The 20324-nt window shown below is 31.4% G+C and overlaps 1 protein-coding gene across 2 annotated transcripts; it reads left to right on the top strand.

Annotated features, from left to right (window-relative positions):
• Nucleotides 1-14574: 14574 nt before the first annotated feature.
• On the top strand, nt 14575-19569 carry LOC133693005 (mitochondrial adenine nucleotide transporter ADNT1). Of its 2 annotated transcripts, XM_062114195.1 has the most exons (9): nt 14850-14987; nt 15554-15657; nt 15741-15789; nt 15899-16062; nt 16747-16784; nt 17123-17235; nt 17519-17632; nt 18303-18647; nt 19253-19569. In XM_062114195.1, exons 3-9 carry the CDS (start codon nt 15772-15774, stop codon nt 19334-19336), a joined length of 876 nt encoding a protein of 291 aa, XP_061970179.1. In that variant the 5' UTR covers nt 14850-14987; nt 15554-15657; nt 15741-15771; the 3' UTR covers nt 19337-19569. The 2 variants fall into 2 exon arrangements, with proteins under 2 accessions (XP_061970178.1, XP_061970179.1); XM_062114194.1 differs by lacking the exon at nt 15554-15657 and having other exon boundaries at nt 14575-14987.
• The last annotated feature ends 755 nt before the right edge of the window (nt 19570-20324 follow it).

The raw sequence follows: 20324 nt of genomic DNA, 5'->3' as shown, positions 1-20324 counted from the left end.
ATATATATATATATATATATATATATATATATATATATATATATATATATATATATTGCATGTGGGGTATATTGAAAGGATTCAGTGAGAATGCAGAGGTCATCTTCTTGGAATGGAGAGAGACATGGGGTTTTCATATTCATGATAATCGTTTTTCCTGATACAGTTGTCAGAGAAACAGATTTGAACTCCAAACCTCTCTCTTATACCAATCAAATTGGTAGGTCTGGTGAAATCCAATCTTACGATTGATTAGCTGGAGCAGTGGATCTGTAGTTAAGTTGACTGATCTAGAAATTTATGTTAAAAATAAAGGGGAATGTGGCCAGCTCCTTCAAATTTATATATTGGCTTCAGCATTTTACTGGAAACTGCATGTTCGCACATGCTTCTTGATTAATCTATAATTATAAACAAAAGCAGAGAACATCCATTTATGTGTATTGGTTTTACTTTTTACGAGTGCCCAGATTTTTCTCCCTTGTAAGCTGTGAATAGCATGAAAAAGATGTTTTAGAGGTTACTGCCCATAATGCCCTCACAGTGTCGTCAAGCCATTTTCAAAATCTTTTTTCTTTTTTTTAAATAACTAAATAAATATTTTAAGAAAAACCCAAATGATCTAAATCTTGAAAAAATATTTCTCCTGTAAAATTTATTTTTCTTTTTTATCCATTTTGTTTCTTATCAGAAAAATTATTTTTTTTATTAATAGTATAACTATTTGAGCAAAAACTTAAAATAATAAAAAATGATTTAAATTAAGTAGGAAAAAATGTATTTTCTTAAGAAAAAACTCCATTTTCTTTATTCGTTTGTTTCTTTTTTATTTTGTTTGAAACATGTTTTTTTCTATAAAAACATGATTACTAAATAAAAGCATACCATGGCTATGGCTTGTAAAACAATTCTAAAGCAAGAAACAAAAAAAATAATGTTTCAATTATTTTTATACGATTATATGAATATTTAAATAAATAAAATAATATACAAAACAACAATTAAAAAATAAAATATATATTTATTATCATTTTATATTCATGTAAATTTGTTTTTTCAAAAACTTCTACATATTAATTTCATACATAATCATAGAAAAGCAAGTATTACAATAATAATCATTAAAAAACTCAAATATTATTTAAAAATCATGAAATAATATGTGTGTGTGTGTGTGGAAATGCCTAGATAACAAGTACACGAGCGTGTGGGCCTGAAAGGATGCCTATGTGCTGCTAGCTTGCAATGTAGGTGTGAAGTGTTTTTAAAGCACAAGGCAAGTTTTTCTTCTTCTTCCTCTTCTTTTTAAGACAGTGAACGACACGGTGTCTTTTTGTAGTCATTTTTTATTATCGAAAGTGACTTTGATGATAAAAAAAAAAAAATCAACATCAAAGTTTTTAAACCCAAAAATCCTCAGATTTTAGCCCCCTTTTCACCCAAAATATTTTTAAAAAATCATATAAACCTCTAAAACTCTATTTTCATCCGCAAAACACATTTAAATCAGATTAAAAACTTAGAATTAAATAAAAAAAGCCTTAATCTATATTTTTTTGGTATTATTAAAAATAAGAAAACATCTTTATTAAATTTATATCTTAAAAATGAATCTATAGATATAAAAAAAAAAACAGAGTTACTGGCGACCATACTCTGACCACGTAAAAGCTTTCTCCTTGAACAAGGCCAAACATGTAGAAATTGAAAGTTGAGAGACCAAATAGTATTTTTCCATGTCAATTGTGAAAAAAAGGCTTTGTTTTATTTAAATGTTAAATTTTATCCTTAATCTCTTAATTTTATTTTTAAAAATAGTTTAATATTTTATTTTGTAAAATTAATATTTGATTCAGTGTCAAAAGATTTAATGAAATATTGGATAAGAAAGAGCTTGAAAACTAAAATAAATTTCAAGACATAAAACCTAGTTATCATAACTTAAAAGAATAAAACTAAAAATAAATAAAACTCAGTGAACGAAGTGTATAATAATAAGAAATTCAGGATCTAAAGTGTATATTAAACACCCACGACTAAGTAAAGAGTATCTAATAATTTCATATTAAAATGGAAGTTACCAGCACCCGTCTCTGGGACCTCCCTCTCTCTCCCTCTCCCTCCCTCTCTCTCTCCATCTTATTTGACACAAGGTACTATAACACCTGTGTGGCTGTGTCCCTATAAAGTTCGCTCAAACTTGGAAATTTGACACTCCTTGCTCAAAAGGAGAAATGTCCAACTAGTGGGGAGTGATGTAGTCACAGGGTCACCGGTCATTTTCGTCCCACATTTGCCTGATTTGGCTCGAGCCAAAAAGACTGATTAGGCCAGCTAAGTGGCGCACCACATGTTTCCAGCTTTAACTTTTGCAACATTAATTATGATTAGTTGAGTCGTGACTCTTCAAGACTGATTAGATGGCCGTCATGACCCAATTGTGTCAGTTCGCAAGGAGTGGCTGGACACCACGATTATACGCTAGCTTGGCATTGCCGCCACATGTAGTAATGGACGAGGAGGCCGGTTTGTCACCTTTTTTATTTATTTATTTATTTATTCTATGATGGGTAAAAGACCACGAAGGTCGTTGTCATGTTCAGCATTTGATCGATCTTCTCGATTATAAGGATATTCAGATTATACATTTTTTTTAATAGTTAAGGTATTCTTGAGTTTAGGTCATTCAACATCTTAAATATAATATAGTCTAAATATATATAAAAAAATGAAAAAATCAGCGTTGCTATCACAATAATAATCACAATAATGGCGTGGAAATTGTTTTGAAAGGCAATACTTAGGCCGGTATTTTGGATTCTTGTAAAAAATACAAGAAAAAAAAGGTTGGCAGCCATTATGTGGTCCAGCAGAAGATTAGATAATATTAGTGTAAAATGGTGCCTTGTAACACTCTCGATGTGCTATCCATCTCAGCATGAAAATTTCCAATAGGGAATGCGCTCAATGAAGTGTGAAAGGATTTATTTGCTGAAGCATGCAGCAGCAACAGTCGCACCTATCCGAGTGGAGGAGTGGACAGGTCAGAGGAGGGGAAATTGAGAATGGCAAACTACAGCTCAAGGATTCTAGAATGGCACTTCATTCCAATTGGTGGCTTGTCAAGATCTTCTTCCACCGCATAAAAATCGGCTCTCCAGATTCTCATGCCTGGTCCAATAGGAAACCATAAAGGTGGATTTTAATTCTGCTCCACAACTTGAGGGGCTTGAGACTTTGGAGATAATCTTTACCAGTACTTCCCCTTATTTGTCCTGTTGACGGCAGAGTTTTTTGGGTGGTTTTAGTATAGTTAATAAAAAAATTTGGAAAGTAATACAGTAAAAAAAATATTTGAAAAAATAATACAGCTTAACAAGTCGAAGATGTTATTTATAACTCTAATATCACAGTTTTAATATGCAGCTTTATACAAAATTTAAACACAGAGCTCTTTTCTTTCCATTTCTCCTCTTTTTCTACCCTCTAGTTTCAGAATTATAAATACATATACAGTTAGTTTAATTTTGATAAAATGTTGTGTTGTGTTAATAATCAGTCTAGTTTTAATAATTAGAATTGGATATGTTATGTGCTGTTTATGTAAATTGTATTTTAAGACTAGAAAACTTGTTATTTAAAGTGTGTAAATTGTGGGGTTTTTTTAACAGGGAGTTAATTGATGAAGAAGTTGTTCTTGAATGTGTCTCTTAATCGAGTCACAAATAACATTTGCGAATCATGTGTCATATATTTTATATGCGACTGGTGTGTTACAATTGGCATTTACAACACACGAATTGAACATGATATTTGTGACTCAATTAAATATGCTAAATTACTAAAAAAAATAATTCGCATATGTTATTTTATCAACAAAAATAAATTTAATTGTGCCAAGTTAAAAAAAAAAAAAAACTCGTTGATGAGATTGAAGAAGATATATTGGTGCTAGTTGAAGATTCCTATACTATAGCATACATTAATTAGGATGCTCGTGTCAATTAAAAGTGTATATTTTTGCTCACTTCCATTTTGTACCTTATGTTTTAAGCTGTGGTCCATGTTTTAATTAGATATGAAATTACTGCAGCGCAGAAAGAGTCTCGATTGGGTTCCAACAATTATCACAGGGACCAGCTCCCGAGTTAGAAGACAAGAAAATCTCTCCACCACATCAATCTCCACCGGTTTTGTTTAACAAAGCCAGCATGCAATGATCCAGCCGTAAAATATCAACTCCATGAAAGCAGGCATAAAGCAACCACTGCACGTGCTCCATGGACTTGCAAAATCTCAAGCTTGACTATTTCAAACCAATCCATATACATAAATATATATATATATATATATCACGTGATACACGTTTTTTAAAATTTTACGGCTCATCTTTCCTTTCTTCTTCTTTAGGGATGCACATTGTCTTAATTAGTTGAAGCACCCACCATAATCGCTGCATTGGAAACATTATTAACAAGACAATGGAGCTAAGGCTTCTTTGCAAATCCTTTGTAGTGTTTGACATGAAATAGAAAATAGTTCCTTACTAGTTTTGTACTCGCGTTCTGCTGTGGGGATGTTATTTTTGCTTTCAATAAAAAAAAATGAATATATAGGTTTTTCTAATGTATTTTTTAATATAAAAAAATTATCAATCACAAATAAAAATGTTTATAAGCGTACCTAATTACTTAAATTGATATTTGATCAAAAAATAGCTAAGATATAAATATTTAATCTCGCAATACAAGTCATATACTTATACTTATATGTGTTTAATCATTTGCATTTAGTGAAACAACCACTTGTGCCAATATAAAATTAAAAAAAAATAATAAAAATTAAGACATGGGTCAACTTGTGTGGACGTATTATTTCCAGCAACCATGAGCACAAGATTGAGATAACTATATAGAAAAGGAAGAGAGAGAAACACATGAAGACCAATTCTGAAAAATTTAAATATTGAATGATAAAATTGAAAAAACATTAGGATATTTAATCTCATAACACGGGTCATGTACTAAGTTGTGTTTAATAACTATATTTCTTAGAATATATTTTTTTATATAATCAAATGATTATCTATGCAAATAAAAGTTAAGGAAAATTGCAAACTAAAGCAAACCATAAAGCTCAATTATAAAAACAACCCAATGTTGTATGATGAAATTGAAAAGATATTAAATAAAAAAAATATATGGGTTAACCCGCTAACCTAGTGACTATGAGCACATAATTCAGATAACCCAACAGAAAGAAAAGTAAAAACAAAACACAAAGACTAATTCTACACAAATCAAATATTGATTGATGAAATTGAAAAATAAATTAATTTTATAAAAAAACATAAAAAAACCAAAGTCAACTTGTGTTAACTTTCGAAACCTATGGCTCAATAAAAAAAAATATTGAGTGGTGAAATCTAAAAAAAATTATAAAAAAAAGATTTAAAAAAAACATCTGCAAAAAAATAAGGGCTAAATTTGATATGAAAATAAATAAAATAAAATGATGAGGGATGAAATTGAAAAAAAAATTTAATTAGTTAAAGGATTTAAAAATATCAAAAGAATGAGGACCAAAGTGATATAAAAAAATAAAACCTAATGATTAGGGATTAAATTGAAAAAAAAAACAATCAAAAGAAAATATAAAATAAAATAAATAGCAACTAAATTAAAAAATAACAACTGCTTAGTCATCAAAATTCTGATATTATATTAAAAAATCATCTCAGCCCAATAAATTAAATTATTAAATAAAGTCTCAGTATATAATTTATATTATTCTCTAACAACATTATACTATAATATCAAATAAATAATTAAAATGGCGAAGCATTTTCATACACTTGGAAGTGCAAAATAAAAGGTTGAAAGAAAACAAGTCCCCTATTTGGTTAATTAGTTTATTTCTTTTTTTTCTGATAGATTTTAATATTTATCATTATCTAAATCCGGAATGATAGGCAACTTGCTAATTGTTAATTACATACACACGCACGCACGCACATGTACACGCAAGTCTTAGCTGTTAAGTTATCCCTGGTTTCTTTTGTTCATAGTTTAATTAAAAAGATTTAAAAAAATCCAACCAAGAACCATAAATAAATTATATATAACGGGACATTGATTTGGAAACTGTCTTAAATTATCACTGATGGATCTGAGCTTTGTCCTTATCACCGGGAACTGTCTTATTTTCCGTCGTCTGTAAGGAGCATAATATTTTATGTATCTTCTTCCACTTTTGTTTCGTTTCAGTCGGCTTCTGATTAAAAGAATTCGGCCAGCAAGCATATTAAAAAAACTAATAGGAATTAGTTAAACATTTTGCATTTACTCACAATTTACGATTTACGGTGGATTCAGACAATAAATTTACATTTTTATCTTTGCCACACAATAGCATTTAGCTTTGCTAGGAGGGTAATTTGGTATTTTTAAGATATAAACGTCATTGTCAAATTCACAAGAGATATTGCGATAAATTCATATCTTATTGCATAGTAAAGTTACTAAATTATTCTTAAAAATTAAATTAATTAAATCACTTCTCAAATCAAATTTCTCAACTCATGTTTCTATCATTTCTCATTGTTTTTTTTTTTTGTTATTAACACTTAAAATTAACAATCACATCAAATCAGAGTTTGCATCCTAGGCAAAACTTGGTCATGTTGGAATATCTAATTGATTTGTTTATCTCACTTAATGAGGATTAAAAGTTTCCACAAAGAAAAAAAGGAGAGTCAGCGAAATAATAATTTATTTTTGAGTTATTAAGTGTGTGCTTAGGATTGGTGCAAGGTGCAAGGTGCGTTTTAAAATAATATTTATTTAAAAATATATTAAAATAATTTTTTATTTTTAATATTGACATATTAAAATCATCAAAAAAATACTAAAATAATTATTAATTTAATGTTTTATAATCCAAAAACACTTTTGAAAGGTAACCAAAACCAAAAGCTCTCTCAAACACACTCTAAGATCTTTAGCCTTTCCTAATCAAGTGGTCTCGGGCTATACAAAGACTTATTATTGATGAATTTTGATTTATCATTTGATTGAAAAATTAGACTAATAAATACAAGATATAGATAAAATCATAGAGCTAGAATTAACATTTCAGATAACTAAATTTATGGATGATCAAATACTTTGAGCAACCATAAATGCATGATTACAAGAAGCATGAGACCACGATAAGCAGCGGTTCAAGATTTGAACTTCGAATTTGGCAGTGTCGAGTAATCTTAATTATGCTCTATTCTGTTATCCGAGCATGGCTGCAAGGTCCTCTCGAGGCCAGCGAAATGTAAGAAATGCGAAGGTTACTTCGAATTCACTGAATAACTTCCTTTTCTCTCTTCTGATATGATAATTTACCTACCTCCCTTTAAATAACTATTAATTAAGATTATGTCATTAAACGTAATGGATGTTGTATTTGATAAATTAAGTGAGGTTTTGTATTGAATTAATCCATCCTAAACCACAATTAGAATCTAGACATGGTTAATAAACCTGCTTTTAGACCAATTATTTTTTAATAAATCACCGTGATTTAATAGACAATAATCTTTATATTTTATTACTGATTTTAAAAAAAATTACATTTAAAAAATTTTAATTTGATTTATATTGTGATTACCCACTATAATTTAAATCAACAAAGATTTTTAAATATAATATATACAAAAAGACCACAAACGATATATTGATTTCTCTACCTACTTCTTTCACTTCGAGTAGCCTTTCTCTTTCTTTGTGACGAAAATTTATCAAAATCAAACCCAAATCGATTGACTTCTCGGACGATTTCTTCCACCAATATGTTATTTTCTGTTCTCACGCGTTGCTGCTGATTTCAATGATTACTTGCGGTTGGGTTACCATCAGAGACTGCATCTTTGGATACTAGGAATTTTCTTCATCTATTTACTTTGTTAAAAGCAAAGAGCATATTAATGATTTTTCATGGAATATGAAATTGATCCTGGGGCTTCTAGAAGAAACATTTTTTCCTCTTAGTGCAGTGATCCTGTTCCTGCTTGCTTATTGTCTCTACCATCTAGATGCTACATTCAACATTGGACATTTTTCATAGTATTTTAAAAATTCCTAAGGAAAATCAATTAAATTGAGAAAGTTAAAAAAAAATTAAAAAATCAAACCATGAAAAAAATTAATTAATCTAATTAGAATATTTTAAAAAATATTCAGCCCGGTTCAGTTTCTGTTTCATAAACTTGAAATTAAAAAACCTCAACTGAATCAAATCGGTTTAGTTAAAAACATATAAAATAACCGAATCAAACTGAAACCAAACTTATCATTAAACCTATTAGAAAGTCTAGAAAAACCCAAAAAATAATATAATTTTTCGGTTTTTAATATAAAATAACCAAACCGAAACCGGTGGGTAGAGTTTCAGTTTTTAATATAAAATAACCGAACTGAACGGAACCAAAACTGGTTGGAACCGGTTTCGGTTTTATTTTTTATAATTTACAAAATTTAAATTTAATTATTTTTTAAAATAAAAATCAAAATGAACCAAAGTTATCACTTCTAACATGGGATGCCTTCGTCAAAAAGTTAAGGGGTTGGTGTTTCTGGAGACAGAAAACTTGATTGGGTTTGAAAACAATCAAGTTGTTTATGAATTCCTTGTTATAATTTTTGTAAACTGCTTTGGTTTGGAGGTATTTTGACAATCGATTGACGGTTTTTTACGTCTTTGAAAAAAAAAACAAAAACCAATAAATTTTCGGTTTCTGCTTTTGAATTTGACCTTTTTTAAAAAACAGACAAGGGAAATGTTCTCGTTATTTTTAACGTGTTTGAAAAACAAACAGCCCTTAGTTTTGGTGGTCTTTTATGCCTACATTTACTAGTAGGTTGTTTCTTGTTTGTGGTTTCCTTATGGCAACAACTGGTATTTAGACAAGATATTGATCATTAAATATTGATGTGGTCTTCAAAGTCAGAGAATTATATATACTATGAAGAAAATAAGATGTTGACCCATTTGACTTAAACCCAGAAACCACCCTTCTCAGTAATAACCAAAACAAGCCGAAGGTTGCAAACGTGTAGATGGAGAAGGAGAAGGTCACTTGACGGCATTAAGTTTGCATATCTCTTTAGTTATTAAATAAAAAATTATGATAATCCTATAAATAATTAAATACTTTTTGTTCATTTTTAAAAAAGGGAAAGTAACAAAGGAAACATCACTCAACAGGCCCCTAATTTCTATACTATTGAGCTTCTTTTGTTTTTTCTCCTGCTTACTGCCTAGTGAAGGAGAGTGATTAAACCCTTGTCCTGGGGACATAATTCAAATGATATAAGATAATCACGAACGATTAAAAGAAGAAGAAAATAAGCAACTGAATATAGGCCGGGCCAGCTGCTATAAGCCTAGTGTATTGGAGTTAGGCCCAGATTACATCATCTACTGGCTATACATGGGCTACTAACCAGTTCTTGTCGTAGGAAGTTCGTCTTCGCAGGCCTTTGCAGCCGAAGAGAAATCGAGAAAAGACTAATGGGGACCCTTCCGTTTCTCCCCTCCTCTTCGCAGACGTTTTCCTGATACAAAGGCGAAGAGTAGTCGAGTTCGGTTGTCTAGCTGACTCTGAATGAGTTTTGTCAGCTTCAGGGATGAAGATTAATGGGAAAAAAATCCGAGGTTTTTGCAGCTCCAGTGGTTCGTCATCGACAAAAAAGAGCAGCAGATTGCTCGATGTGTAAATTTCGTTTTACTAGTGACCTTGGTCGCTCCTTGGGCATTCCATGTATTCATTCCTGAGGTGCTCGTAGATATTTTGATTATATTGTCGAGAGAATCCAATCTAAACATACTGATATTACTCAATTTACTATTTTTTCAATGTTTTTTTGGATTTTATGTTTTACTTCAGTTTTTTCTATAATATTTTGGATTCCTAGCTGTTTCTTAGTAGAAACAGGGTTTATTGATTTATTTAAAAGTCCAGTAAATCTTTTAAACAAACAGCCACCTTATACTTTATGTTTTGGAGATTAAAATTGTAAATTCAGGGTTCACATCTATAATTTTATTCACTCATTAAACTTCCAATGTTTTTTCTTGTGAATTTTGTGCTGTCTTTATCCTATTTGTGATGTGGATACCTTCCAAAATACACGAAAATCAAATTTGAATGGTTTATAACTTGATTTAATAAGAACCTGTCTTGAAAAACTAAAATACTCATACCCTAAGCTTATAAAAAAATACAAATAAATAGTATAAAATCACAACAAAGTTAATCAATCCTTCAAAAAGTTTACAAGTTTAATAAAAAATTTAGTATGAGAATCATTCAACCAAATAAACGATAGCAAAAATATCAATTTTTTTTATTAAAAACAGTCTTTTTTAAAAAAAATTATTTATACTAGAAAGAATCATAAGTATAATAGGATCGCTAATGAATATAGATAAATCTAATAAATAATAATAATTCAATGAATCTAAATTTAAATAAAAACTCTAATATCTCTGACGGGCTTAAAAATAACTAAAAGATAAATAAAACAATAACCCGACTCATTTAAATAAGAATAAAGTTATTTTCATAATCTATTGATAAAATTAAAGCTCAACTTTAAATACATTGTTTTCTCTTGTATTAATAAATTAGAAGGCGTGCAATATATCACTAGAAAGGTACGGATATCTACTTTTCAATACAACTAGAATATCATTAAAATTCTTTTTGTATCTCTAGTTAGGATTAAAATTATCATATTTAAATATTTTTATTTTAATATTTTTATAATATTTGAATGTCCATCTATAAATTTTTTTTGAATATGAGTTAAATTAATCAAGTTTTATACTTTATTATTTAATATTTTTTTAAAGTCCACTCTAATAATTTTTAAAAAACCCATTGAAAGCATCTTTATATATTTTAGCCGTAAGTCTTGTTAGCGTGGCATCAACTTAGCTTCACCTCCTCCGTCAATTTAGCTGGTCTGGTTACTTTGACCAAGACTACCCTTACTTATATATGCCTGTTTATTCTATGCAATCTTTGTGGTTTCCGCAATCCATTAGTAATTGCATTAACAAAACTGAATTTGATCCTTTATCTAGTCTTCTAAGCAAAATGGCAAGGGTTGTTCGCCTGATTATTAGAAGTAAAGATGAAGGAGGGATTAGTACTAGGCAAGCTCGGGAACGTACAGAGAATATTACCTTGCTAGGAAATCTGAGTTGGGATATCATAATGAACTCTTCTAAACTATGGTATCGGATTCTAAAGGAGAAATATCTAATACATGTTGATTTATGGTCACATGATCCTCTTTTATTCAAAACCTAAAAATTAGGGTTTACCAAGTTTTTTTCTTTAAAAATCTTGCATGGCCAAGTCTCTCAATATATATATATATATATATATATTATTGCATGTTTTTATTTTTGCAAAAGAAAAACAAAACAAAAAAAATTGTTGCATATAGAAGGTTTATAAATTCATTAAGCTTTGGCCCATATTAAAAATTCCATTGGACCGACATTCCCAAATCACAATTTAGACGGGTTATGAAGATGATGTTGACATTGATATATGAAAGCAAGGACATGCACCTCTTCATTTATGATTATGTTAACCTTGTTTGCCCTTGCATGTTTTTGTTTTTGGTAGATTATGTTGTGTTCTTTGCTTTGCATTGTTTTTTTCACTTTACTTTCGTTTGCTGAAGCAAGCAAATATTTGATCGATTCTTGAATTCATTAATTTTACATGTTTTTTCTTAATTTTGATTCATCTTTTGGATGGTTTTTATGTCTTTGTCGGTTCAGAGTTCAAGCCAAGGATACTGCAAGACAAGTTAAGGAATAAGAAGTTTATGTTTGTTGGTGATTCACTGAATAGGAATTAGTGGGAATCAATGCTTTGTTTTGTTCAATCTGTAATCCCTCCTAGAAGGAAGAGTTTTAACAAGACCTAATCTTTGGCTGTCTACAGTGTTGAGCTACCTCTCAGCTGCTTCTCTTTTCTCTACAAGAAACATCCAAGCAAATATATATATATATATATATATATATATATATATATATATATATATATATATATATATATATATGGTTTTATGTCATTGTTCTTATTTTCTTACACGCTACTTTTGGTTAGAACTTCGTCAGGCATCACTAATTTGTGGTCGCAGCTACTGCTGATGCTTAGAATGGGTTTTAGTTCAACTTTTAAGGTTGCTGGGACAAGTTATTACTTGACATTAGCTTCTGTTAGCATATTTTAATTTAACTTGTGTTGATACTCTAAATATATTGTGGATTTTACTTTCGTTTTTGTTAGGAATTTATTGAATAGCTTTTGTTAATGTTTGGCATGACTTTTAGTACACCTTCTTGGATTATTTAGCATATACCTCTTGCATTTCGGGTCATAATGTTTTGGATTGCCTCTCTTTGTTTGGTTGCTTGGGTCACTTTTTTTATTTCCTTGATTTTTCATTGATTTAGAAAGTATTTAAAAATATGGTAATAATTATTTTTTAAAGTATATTTACTTCGAAAATTTATTAAAATAATAATTTTTTATTTTCAAAAAATTATTTTTAACATCAACACATCAAAATGATATAAAAATATAAAAAAATATTTTTTAGAAAAAAATATTTTTAAAAAATGCGCAGGCAGCATACTAGTACCATTTTCTAAAACCGAACCGGGCTCTACCGGGCAGAAGAAATATGACGTGTCTGCCACTCAAGGTCGTCAAACGATTAACCTAAATGCGTTGGGTTTCCGTACGAGAAGGAGGAAGGCAAAAGTAGAAAATAATGACGTGTCTGCCACTCAAGGTCGTCAAACGATTAACCTAAATGCGTTGGGTTTCCGTACGAGAAGGAGGAAGGCAAAACTAGAAAATAATGAATCATACAAATGTCCACTGTCTGTAGGCTGAGGTTTCTATTCTTAATACTACCAGTAGTTTATTGGTCGTCTCCAACTGCCACCTTTCCAATTTAGGCCTTTTGTTGAATTCCATGGATCCAGCCTTTGTGATCAACTGCTGCCTGGGCTACCAAAAGCAACCCATCTTGTCCAGTTACATCATTGCATTTGGACCCATCATTTTTCACAAGTTGCATCCGGTCTTTTAAAAGTTATTTTAAATTTAAAATATTTTTAAATGATATTTTTTAGAAGTTTACTTTTATTTTTATTTTAATATATTAAAATTATAAAAAAATATTTTAAAAATATCATTTTTATATTTTTTTAGATAAAAAATAATTTTAAAAAGAAAAACTACCATAAAGTCAAACCAACACTTCCTCCACTAAAAATAGAGAAATTTTCATGCAATTGTGATTATAGAGATGGTTATATATATTCTTCTTTTTAAAATAAAAAATTCATTAAATTTCGGCTTTGTTTGTTTTTTAATTTTAAAAGTGCTTTTGAAAAAAATTGAATTTTTTTTACTTTAAATTAATTTTTTTAATATTTTTAGATTTTTTTGATGCGCTGATGTCAAAAACAATTTTTAAAAAATAAAAAAAATATTATTTTGATAAATTTAAAGTGAAATGCACTTAAAAAATAACCATAACTACACATACAAACATGCTATTAGAATGCATGAGATTGAGTTGTGATATTTTATGAATGAATATATATAAATATTCTCAGTCTTATTATAAAACATGAATTAAAATAAGTAGAAAGTAAAATAAGTAGAAAGAAATTCTTCCAAAAACTTATGTCATACGAACGCATAAAATAACCATAAATTATTTTTTTTCATTCTCTCGGTTGTTACTTCGAAATTAAAAAACATCTAAAGTACCAATCCTCAATCTCAAGTCCTTAATATCGTTACACTTACTACACAACTAACTCCGTCTTAATTTCAACTACTAAGTTTACTTTTAACTAACATCTATTTTACAACATGCCACAAAATTAACATTGATTTTAAGAATACCTCATCAATATATAAAAAAAAAATCATGTTTATGAGCTTAATTTAATAATTTATGTAAAATATAGCGATTGATAATTCTTTCCCTCAAGTTATTTTTTTCTTAATTTATGAGTTTAATTTTAATCTAAATATTTAAAATGATGGAGAATAAATTCCCCTATGAAAGTAGGTAACACATTTATTTTCAATTCAAAGGCACCAATAAAAGATACATAAAAGGAAGGACAAGTAGTTATAGAATGTAACTTTATCATCAATAAATCTTATGCTTGCATCTACTCTTTTTTTTTTTTTGTATTTGAGATAGTGATAAAAAAATTAAATAATTTTTATTTAAAAAATAATAATTTTTTTATTTTAAAAAAAGTATTATTAATATAAAAAATAATTTTTTTTTAAAAAAACCATATGATCATAAGAAGAAAGGTGACCCAAACACATCCTAGACGATGAGATGTAATTGGACCACCTCACCTACCTCTAGGTGTCCCAATCCGCAGCGAGTCCAAACGTCTTTTGTCCACTAGCGATCACAACAACCTACACAAAAAATAAAATAAAACAAACGAAAACGAATCCGCGCACATGAAAGGAAAACCAAACCCCCTGTCACACAACGCCCACTCGCTCTAAGCTTGAGGCCTCAGCGTACTCTCACCTCTCTCAAGAGCCGTCATTGCAGAAAGAAAGAAAGTAATGCAGAGACTGCCTCTTCGTTGAATTAAATAAGAATAATTAAGATCCGACCAGATTGATTGCCGAAGAATCCGAGATCTCTTCATCTCACAGAGTTGACTATACTGAGGTTTTCTTTTGGTGATCGACCGATGGCATCGGAGGATGTGAAGGCGAGCGAATCGGCTGTGACTACTATTGTCAATTTGGCGGAGGAAGCTAAGCTTGCGAGAGAAGGAGTCAAGGCTCCTAGCCTTGCTATTCTTAGCATCTGCAAGTCTCTTGTTGCCGGTGGTGTTGCTGGTGGAGTGTGAGTTCTCATATCTGCTTTAGCAGCTGCTATTTAGATAGTTTGCTTATTTAAAAGAAGAAGAAGATATTTTAGTATTTTGAAGGCATTTAATATTATCTATGTAATTATTACTTTTTAATTCCAAAGGAATTATTGCAGTAGGTAGCAGATGAAATTATGGTGCTTCATTTTCGTACTACTGATCTATAAAAAATTCATAATTTCAAGCTATTGTTTTGTTCAGTCTTGGAGAAAAGGTTTGAGGAGGATTGGAAATGATAGGGAAAAAAATCAAATCAAAATGAAGTTCCTAATACAAAAAGGCGTGACTTTCGTGTTAGGGTATGAAAGTTTGGTTTTCAAGAATGTGAAGAAATTAGAAACATTAAAAATTTGAATAATTTGAGGTGGGTTAATGACTTTCCAGAGAACTTGAACCTGCATAAAACTTACAATACTTTAGATGCACTAGTTTTATGATACTGTTTTCCTTCCTCTTTGTTTTACTTGTAATTCAGTGAATATAGAAAATTAAGTGCTAATTAGATTGTTTATTTCAAATTCATGATTTGTTTTTAATTCAGGTGCTTTTACACTTGCAAGATGATTTTTGTTTTTACCATGTATGGTAGTCTAGATGTTTTGTTCCCAACGGGATCACTCTTGAATGTGAGTGCGGATGGCAGAGGTTGTACACCTTTTATGATTTTTGTTGTTGTGGTGATGCTACATCGAATTTTCTCCAACTAAAATGTTTGCATGTGTGTTCAGGTCTCGCACTGCTGTTGCTCCCCTGGAGAGGATGAAAATACTGCTACAGGTTAGATCTCCTGATGTTTGTGTTCCATTGGAATGCGCATTCATTCACATCCATTGGAATGTGCACTCACAATATAAATTTTGCATTGATGAAATCCTACAATTTGCAGGTTCAAAATCCACATAACATAAAATACAATGGAACAATTCAAGGGTTGAAATACATATGGAGGACTGAGGGTTTTCATGGACTATTCAAAGGCAATGGCACCAATTGTGCTCGTATTGTCCCAAACTCGGCAGTCAAGTTTTTCAGCTATGAGCAAGCTTCAAAGTATGATTCTTTGAAAATCTTGATTTCATTGGTTGTTGAAAGATGCATATACTTTATAATATACAGGAGGGCAACTTGTGTGGTCTTAATTACCCTCATTCTTCTTTGATCCATATTAGTGAAAGAAAATTGTCAAGTCTGTTCAACTGGTGAATACGTGGCATATATGGTTTTAACCATGATAACATGTGAGCTATGTAAATGATTTAGAATTGATTGTGCACTGAGAGAAAATGCGTTTAAGCATTCTACTCCCATTTTCATCTTTATATCTGCAGAAGACTGATTTTTCAACTCACTCATACACAATTATTACAAAGGAAGCACACCATGCTCACTTCTGTCACTTTTGAAATTCAGGCATACCTGATCTTGCACTTATTGTCGTTTTTTGCTTGGATTGCCAGTGGGCTTTATTGCTGATTACTGGACCAGTCTCTACCAAGATGGTCTAAGCCATTTGGTGATGGTTTCTTCAGACATAAACTGCTTTGCTTTCTTCAGTCCTGCCAATGTGGGGTTTTTTTGTTTCAGACAGTTACACCATACTGCTTGGTCTAGGCGTTAGCCTGTATTTCTTTCTTCAAACATTTCAAATCACCTCTGTTCATGATTCTAATGTAAGATCCATTGTGTAAACTTTTTTTTCCTTTTCCTGATGGGTCCTCTATATCCATATGACAGGGGAATATTGTATCTCTATCAACAGCAAACTGGTAATGGTATGTCAATCTTTGTTCTCCATCACTTTGTTTTAGATATTCTTTGTGAATTTACATTACACTTAATGGAGATGTTTTCTAAAGTTTTGTTGGGGCAGAAAATTTTTATTCAGATTAGGCAGCCTGCCAGAATTATATTTTCCAGTAATCATTATTAGAAAAATATATAGTTTCTTTACACATCCATTTAGTTGCAGAGAGAAATGCAATGAAAAACATTGAGTTAGTGGATGCTTGGTTTACCTTATTAGTGAAATTGAATGTAGAAGTAACCTTTCATCACAGTTTTTGTGCTGGTATTCTCACGTATGTGAGTCCTTCCCTTGTTGTTCCTACAGAGGATGCTCAGCTCACTCCTCTTTTACGCCTTGGAGCTGGAGCATGTGCAGGAATTATAGCAATGTCTGCAACTTATCCCATGGATATGGTACGAGGCAGGCTAACTGTACAGGTATGATCCTGAGGTTCCATTGGAAAAACCCTGGGAGAAGGATTTTTTTTCCTTTGTTTTATATGCTAAAAAATGTTATACTTCTATTTGAAGCCTCTTGAAAGATTTTTAAATGTATGTAATAAGGCATGGAAATAAATTCATACCAATAAATTTATTTATTGGAACAGATGAAAATTCATTTTATTTAACATGCCCCATTATTTGCTTTGATTATTTGGGGTTCTCCATGTTGGATTTTTCAATACAAAGTTTTTAATTTTTTGTTGTATTGTGTTTGCAGACTGAGAAATCACCTTATCAATATAGAGGAATGTTCCATGCTCTATCAACCGTGCTTCGGCAAGAAGGCCCACGGGCACTATATAAGGGCTGGCTTCCTTCTGTCATTGGAGTTGTAAGTCATTAATTGCTAAATAACACTGCATGTTAACATTCTCGTAAAATGCTTGTGCTATGGGTTGTATTTCTAAAATGAGACACTTTTAAGGTATTTCTATTGTAGCTTGGTGCACATGTCTTGATTTCATCCAACTGATAACCTGGCATCTTCTTTTCTTTGTCTAAAGTTGGAAAGTAAAGCCATTGCTATATCTATATCTTGATTTATATATCTGATTATACTAGACATTTTTTTATGCCACACTTAGATGGAAAGCCTATGTTGAGTTCTTGATTTGATGATTTAAGTATGCAATCTTATTTGTTCTTGGAATTATTAGCACCAGATGAGAGAATATTGGAGCTATGTGCTGCTAAGATGAGATTTTACTGGTGCAACTATGATGTATGCGTTGGCTTCACTTTCCCCATCCCGCTTCTTTCTCTTATATTTTTCAAAGGGTCTGTAGGGCTTAATACCGTAAATCTTAGCATTGATGTTCTTATATGTGGGAAAGACAACCCACCAGCCCCCATTCTCCCTGTTCTTTGACAATAAATAAGTATGACATCTTTGCTGGTACTGTTAATATCACATTCCTCGGTATTCTTATGTGACCCAAGGACCAAAGTGGTTTCTGTCTGTTTGCTGGTTGTAACCCTGTACTGGTGCTTCTTGTTGGCAGATTCCATATGTGGGTCTCAACTTTTCAGTGTATGAATCTCTAAAGGATTGGTTGGTTAAAGCTAGACCATCTGGACTCGTTGAAGATTCTGAATTGAATGTGACTACAAGGCTAGCTTGTGGGGCTGCAGCTGGAACCGTTGGCCAAACTGTTGCTTATCCTCTTGATGTTATTCGCCGGCGGATGCAAATGGTGGGATGGAAAGGTGCTTCTTCCATCGTCACTGGTGATGGGAGGAGCAAGGCCCCACTCGAGTATACTGGCATGATTGATGCATTCAGGAAAACTGTTCGGCATGAGGGCTTTGGAGCATTATACAAGGGTTTGGTACCAAATTCAGTGAAGGTGAGCTGTTCTATTTTCAGTGTTTCATTTGTAAATAAGTTTCAACGGTTACCTTAACTTCCCCTGATCATAGTTTCCTAAAAGAAGGATTTAGTGAGGATGGGAAGACAGCCAATGTTGGCTGTTGGTTGCGATGGGCTTTCCTGTTATTTTGTGGCGTTTTCCCCTCGCAAGAATCTTGGTATCTTGAGAATTAGTGTCAAGCATCTCTACAATTCTTTTCATGCTCTAATTTATGGAGTTACTGCAGGGGTTGCTTAACCATGGATCATAACTTACCATGCATTCCAAAATAGGATTGGTTGGTTGATTCTGGAGTAACTGGCTTGCTTTTATCCTGCTCAATAAAGATTTATGTGTCTGAATGCCTTGATCAACAGAAAAATTGCCAGCCTTGTCAACTAGTGTGTGTGTAAAACCTCCATTCTGCAAACATTTTGCAGGAGGTCTGAATGACATGTTTACAACTTTAGTTAAGCCACTTTAATCGAACGTAGAGTGCGCATGGTTTAGACTTATATTTTCTTTTGGGTCTAACGCAGCTTTTATATATGCCTAATTGCTGCCCCCATAGCATTCAAATTAATTTCTTTTCACGTTTTCAGGTAGTTCCATCCATAGCAATTGCATTTGTGACATATGAGATGGTGAAAGACATTTTAGGAGTCCAGATCAGAATATCAGACTGAAGTCCCAGGGGTCCTGCCTGATATTTGTTGAATCAGGGTGCTATTTTTGTAGGCAAGGGAATAGAGAGAAGGTAAACTAGCTCATGCAAAAGAGCGAGTTTAGAAACATGTTTAAGACTGTTTATGCTTAGCCTTAAGATTCTCATTCATTTGTTGTGTCAATAAAGCATGCTGATGGGACGACTCATGATTTGTAATTTCATGCTTCATAAGAGCTGAAGTAATTTTCTGAAGCTTAATTTGCACTTACTAGCTATTAATTGACTTTCCCCTCTTTATATTTTGTATGCCTGCACGGATGGCAGCGTTCTGCAAATAATGCTAAAAATATAATTGCATAATATAATGTCTGGCGTTACTAAAAGCGCTCTAGGCGCAAAGTTGCAGGGACCGAAGCTCTTCTAGATCCTAGGCAAAGCTCCTAGATGCAATTTAGGAGTTTTTTTTAATAAAAAAACACGGTAAAAGAAAAATTAGTAAAGTAACACATGAAAAAATAATTGAAAAACTAGCATATTTGAAAGAGTCACAAATGATATGTGACTTATTTCGAATTAAAAACCAGGTATCTTTCTCCGTCATTTCCTTCTCTTTCTCTCTCTCTCCTTTCTCCTCCCCTTTCACCACTGGCTAATCTCTCTCCACCTCCAAAAACACCCACAGCAGCTCTATAACACTCATCTCTCTCTCTCTCTCTCTCTCTCTCTCTCTCTAGCTCTACTTGCAGTAGCCACATTTTCTCTCTCTACTAGCGGTGGATGTTGAATTTTTTTTGACACCACCAGCCACCTTTATCACCCACATTTCATTCATAGAGGTGTATTAAATACTTTTTCTTAATTAATTTGATGTAATTTATGTTTAATTAGTGTTAATTTAATTTTATTGAATGTTGAGGTTTTGAATTAGAAATTAGGTTAATTAGATGTAATTGAAGTTGTTAATTAGATATAATTATGTTATTTTGTTTAATTATCAATTATTTTAG

The sequence above is a fragment of the Populus nigra genome, chromosome 4 (assembly GCF_951802175.1).
Source record: "Populus nigra chromosome 4, ddPopNigr1.1, whole genome shotgun sequence".
Classification (NCBI taxonomy): domain Eukaryota; kingdom Viridiplantae; phylum Streptophyta; class Magnoliopsida; order Malpighiales; family Salicaceae; genus Populus; species Populus nigra.
The sequence above is the reverse complement of the archived record's forward strand: the minus strand, read 5'-3'. Positions and strand labels throughout refer to the sequence as shown.